Source organism: Eimeria mitis, genomic scaffold (genome assembly GCF_000499745.2).
Source record: "Eimeria mitis Houghton genomic scaffold, Emh_scaff856, whole genome shotgun sequence".
NCBI classification, from domain to species: Eukaryota; Apicomplexa; class Conoidasida; order Eucoccidiorida; family Eimeriidae; genus Eimeria; species Eimeria mitis.
This window is the reverse complement of record NW_013576305.1, coordinates 1,459-7,001: the sequence shown is the minus strand read 5'-3', so window position 1 is coordinate 7,001 and position 5,543 is coordinate 1,459. Positions and strand designations below refer to the sequence as shown.

The 5,543-nt window shown below is 51.1% G+C and overlaps 1 protein-coding gene across 1 annotated transcript; it reads left to right on the top strand.

Moving 5' to 3' along the window:
• Positions 1-3,493: 3,493 nt before the first annotated feature.
• Positions 3,494-4,074, top strand: EMH_0023880 (uncharacterized protein; the record flags this gene model as incomplete). The annotated part of the gene is made up of 2 exons (XM_013502212.1): positions 3,494-3,688; positions 3,796-4,074. 2 exons carry the CDS (start codon positions 3,494-3,496, stop codon positions 4,072-4,074), a joined length of 474 nt encoding a protein of 157 aa, XP_013357666.1.
• Positions 4,075-5,543: the final 1,469 nt, after the last annotated feature.

Here is a 5,543-nt window from a genome sequence, read left to right as displayed (position 1 = left end):
ACTCTGCCGTCCAGCGTCCCCTCACAGCTGCTGATGTTCTAGGCGTTCGTGAATCATAGAGCCCCAACCGTGTGAAAGGTACCAGCTTGGAAGCTATCGCAGGGGCATGGTCAAAAGTGCAAGCAGTTAGATCTCTTGTCTGCTCGGTTGTGCTTGCTCCATCCTGCGCATTTTGAGTGAGTGCTTGACATCCACAACTTTCATCATGCAGCGCCTGGGATTTATGTTGTTCATTTGGAAAAGCAGAGTTCAACTCTCAGCAAGCGCATTTAAGCATTTAAGCCCGTTTATCAACAAAGAAGTGACGAGTAAGTGGTACACCTTATCGAATAAGCAATCTGTGCTTGCCAGATAGGTCTGCCGAGACGTACTCGGGGTGAAGAATCTGCCTCAGATACTAAGGGGACGTCCATGGGTGTATTCGGCTGACTAGGAGAAGTACTCGATCTATTTTTTTCTTTGGAGACATCCATTTTGGCAACTGCGAATGCTGAGTGTCCACTGCGGTTCGATTGAATGGGGGGCAGCGCATGCATGCAGACTGCTCGTAACTTTTTTCTGAGTTGCTTTATGGGTGCATTTTTATGAACTGGCTAGGGACATCTTGCTCAGCACGAACATTACGCAGTTTAGATGTACACTTGAGCTACTGGAGATGTAAGCGAACACTAGGCCGTCGGTAGGCAGTAGATGGCCCTAGTCTAGTCCCGAATCACTTGCTGGTAAACGGAAGACTGCTTCTGCTATTCTGCCAACACGGGATTAAAACGATGGGATACCAATGACAGCTAAAGGCGGGTGAACGTTTCAACTGTGATATTTGAAAAAGGAGGAGAGCGCACCTATATTTGAATGGCTCCTCCGCCAGCCTTAGTTCTGACTGCTTCGTCATCCTGAACGTCTTATAGCTGATAGCACCCTGAATGACGGTCGAGACTGCAGATTTTCCGCTCACATAAAAAGAACTAATCAAGGAATATCGCGTGTAGCAAGCCTCTCAAGGGGTTCCTTGATGTAAGTGACAGGTGACCAAAGCACGCAATCAAGGCGGTAAGCCCATTTACGCATACCCCTCGTTTGAGGTAACAATTCGCTGGGTTTCACATAGAGCTTTCCTCAGCAGCTGCGTTTGACGTTAGTTAGTCGATCTTTCCGCCTAGTTAGTTCAGGCAGTTTGCGGAGGGCGATCAGCGACAGGAGAGACTTTGCTCAGCGTTCACCGTTGTATGCTGACTGCTTTTAGCTTTCCACCATAGTCTCGGAGTTTCAAAATGGCACGAAGTTTACGATATATGGCGAGCTGCACTGAATCAGAACTTGGAGACATCTAGTATGCCTTAACGGCATGGGGCTTTGGGGCTTGGGGCTTTGGGGCTGGTCAGCCTACGCCCTAGCTGCCTGCTTTCGGGTGTTTCATCTGAAGCGGCGAGCAAAATGACGGGGAGTACTACCCTCTTCTACCTCTTAATTTGCCGTCACGAGACTTGGGCCTATAGACGCAGCGTTGTGGCTGCATGGCGCATCCCCACAGGGTATCCCATTGTAGCACCAGTTATCAGACATGAGCGAGGTGAAGTGAAGGTAACGAGTTGAAGTATGAGTTTTCCCAAAGCAGCTGACATCCTCCTGTCCGCATTGTTCTTCTTCTTACTCCTTAGATACTCATGCGGTTGTCGTTCTAGCTAAGCTCAACAAAGGGCGACGGGTCAAGCACTACAGCATTGATAGCAGCCTCCTGTGATATCAAAGGAAGCGTGGTGTTCGGTGGTTGTACGTTCGAGCTTCGCTTCGCACGGAAATTTTGTGCAAAATGCGTGATCATGCTTTGGCAGGTCATGTTGGGATCAATACAACGGTGGACCGTGTTGCCAGCTCCTTTTGGTGGCCGGGAAGCGCCCCTCAGTCGAGCGATGCTCCATCTCTTCTCCAAACTGCCAGTAGCAAACGCCGTGGAACACCCTCAATCCCGGACTGTTGCAGAGCCTGCCGATTCCCGATACGCTCATTTTCTTCCCTGCTCGAGCACCGTCGCAGCGGAAGGCGTGGCTCAGGTGTTCATTAATCATATATGAAAGCTCCGTGGCTTCCCCAAAATCATCATTACCGACAGGGATCCGAAGTTTATTGGCGCCTTCTGGTGCAGCCTTATGCAACAGCTCAATATCGGCCACAACATGACCACCGCCAACCATCAGGAGGCAGACGGCCAGGCCGAACGAACTAACATCACCGTGGTGCAGTACTTGCGACTTTACACCCAATAGAACTCATCTAACTGGCTTGATTATTTTGTGTATGCAGAATAGATCTATAATACTACAATGCACTCGTCAACTCGCTGCTCCCCCGCGTCTCTGGTCTACACAAAAAGTCCTTGAGCTTGACCCGACGCTCGATCTCGCTGTTGGAAGCCAGCCCCACGTGATCACGGTTTCTGACTTCCGCAGATAGCTCGCAGCAGCGCGGGAATGCATGAGAAAGACACAGGAAAGCCAAACCAGAAACTCCGACAAAAGACGTTCAGCAGTTACTTTCAACCCAGGTGACTTGGTTCTAGTGGATTTGCATGCCCTCCGTAGCGCGCAAGAGGGCGAGCAATCTCGAAGGTTCGCAACACGTTGGGTTGGGCCGTTTGCTCTCCGCTCTCGGGTCAATGTGTTGGCCTACATCATTGACCTACCGTCAACCTGGAGATGTCATCATACTATTAGTCTCGGTTTCTTGAAATCGTTTTGGGAGCCCCCGCGGTTCTGCAATACCTGGTGGGGAAACAACAGCAACTTCCACGCGACAAGCCACGCATGGATTATACACAGGTTCTAGAGGCGCGGATTACCACTCGCAGATGTCATACGGAATGCGAATACTATGTGAAATGTCCGGAGACCGGTGAAAGTGAGTGGTTTTTGGAAGATCGCTTAAGGGAAGCGATCCACCCATATCAGCTGTCGGCTCTACTTGGTCCGGTGGCAGTGTGCGCATGCAAAGTGTGAGAAGAACTGCTCAACAGAACATTAGTTAGCAACAGATTTCGTGTTAGGTGTCAGCAAATTTCCCTATTTTCCTCCTCAGGTTTCCCTGACAGCTAACCTTACTGACAGCTTGCCTTTCTATTTTTCCTCTCATTTTTGTACACAGCGAGCTGCGAGGGGGAGACATGAAACAGGTTGTACTCTCATCTGTTGCGGCTGGGCACCACCTCTGCGGCTTTACCGGGAGCTCCAGCCGCCTACAACAAGATGCTTCGCGAGGGAAAGACGGGCCACACACCAAGCAAAGAGTAACCTGGAGCCATATATGCAAAGATGCAGCCTTAGCACGCCACAACACAGTGGAGGCGCCGGAAGCGGCGTCAGCAAGGCTAGCCAGGCACTGAGGTCCGGATCGCGAAGGCATCAGCGTCCCTCGCTACGGTGGAGATCGAATGCCTGTATTGACCTATGGCAGTTTCTCGATTATTGATTGACCCCCTGTGACGCAACCTCTCAACCCCATGAAGAGCGTGCAATTAGCGCTAAAAGCAGTTAAACCTACACCCACTTGCAGCTTTCCTCCGGAAGATCTCCAGAACCTACAGTTTGACTCTGACATTTATTTGTCCACACTGGCAGCTCTAGCGACTCAGGATGCCCCGATGGTGGCGAAGTACCTGCGGGGGTGGGCGAGCGCATCACGACTCCCGGTTCGAGTCAGATGCGGCAACTGATGTGCTAACTACACTCACCTCTAAAATTGAGTCTATACTGAAGGCATATGCGGCTCTTTTTAAGTATTTCCTTATCGTGTCATCATCAGGAACGGCAATCGCTAGGTGAGCCGCCGCAGCAGCAACAGCAGCAGTACCCGGAGCCGCCGCTCGAGCAGCAGCACCGCGGCGTCCATCTGCTGCTGCTGTACCCGTACAAGGGCACCGTGCTCCTCTGCTTCTTGGACGTGGTTTGCTGCACGGCGAGCAGCATCCGCAACGGGACCGGCAGCACGAACAGCAGGAGACATGCCGCAGCCCTACCACATTCAACGCGGCAATCTGAGCACGGTGGCGTGCTCGTTTCGCCGGCGGAGGGGAAGCTGTAGCATGAGTCAGCACAGGAGCCCTTCGATTGGCCTTGGTAGGTTGCGTATAAGCAAATGCAAACGTTCTATAAGTGCATTAAGAGGTAAAACATGCAGCAAAGGAAGCTTTGTTGAAGGTTCCTTCTGTGGACGCGTGAGGTTCGCTTGTATTACCATCCGCAGCGAGGTGCGCTGCAACCCCACTTCAGGCTGCCTCCTCTCTGCAACAGCCAGGCCGTGACTCCAACGCCCAGAAGGCCGGAGGACGAGGCAGTCGGCAGCATTTGGGAAACCCTTGCTTTAGGGGTTTACCGATATTGCAGCTCCCTTCTGTCCTTGATTAGGCACAGAGAACAACCGGTATAAGAGTGGAGTCCACTTCCAAGGGCCCGATGATCTCTAAGGCCCGAAACTCCGCCTAGCTGGCCTGTTGCAAAGGAGCGTCTCACAACACCCGTCTGAGAATGCAGAAGATCCATCACAATTGAGCATCCACTTCTTCTGTTCAGTGTATGCTGCCCCTGGTTATACGGAAAACATTCGTGGTGCTGATCTGAAGTGCCCAATAAAACCACTTATTTGCGACCTAAAGGAACTTTTGACAAGACTAAACTTGATTTCGTCGAATAGAAGTGCTCTAGGGCTTGCCTAGGGGAATAAATGTTCGAACTGCACTGCCTGTGTAATGAGAGACATCTGCCTTAGTCGAGGACATTGGTGAGCTGCGATAGAATCAAGAACCTTAAGATAAGGGTTTCCAAGAACAGCTGACCTTCAAACCCGTTTCCACCACCGTGCGCACATCGCCCCAAGATCCTGATATAGATCGTCTGTGGGATGGCCTGTGTGAAGTATTGATCTGCAATTCAACTTGCATGAGCATTGTACAACATGTTTTTGTTTGAAATCGCTCTTTGTATTCCTTTTTAGTTGGAGGATGACACTGGAGCCCACATAAGTGCTCAACAGTCGTCATTAGTGCTAATGCGCGCAGGAACAGTGCTTGGTTGTGCATGCATGCGTGGCTGCCTTGCAGTACGATTTGCATCAGGGTGCGTTGCAGCTCGTGTCAGGATGCCTCCTTTCTAAAACACAGCTGACCTCCTCACCAGTCTCTAGGCAGCCTGGAACCTGTACTCCAAGGGCCTGCGGCGAGGGGAGACGGGGTGGCCTGGCACGAGTTGTGTTGTGCAGGAGCAGTACAATGAGCAATCCAACTAGACCTGCAGTGAACAGCTGGCTTTCGCTGTTACTACGTATGAACCCATAAGCTATTCTGACTAGATGTATACTCTGCATCTATCTACCTAAACACATGATTCTCGCTGACTCCACTATTAAACGCCATATATAGCCAAAACACATTGGAGTTCATATTCTCTGTTCAGGAAGAAAACCCAGAATAATAGAACTGCCTCTGACCATCGCTGAGGGTCAGTGCTAGAGCCAGAGCATCAGCCTCACACCCAGCCCCAAGCCGGTGCCGGCTG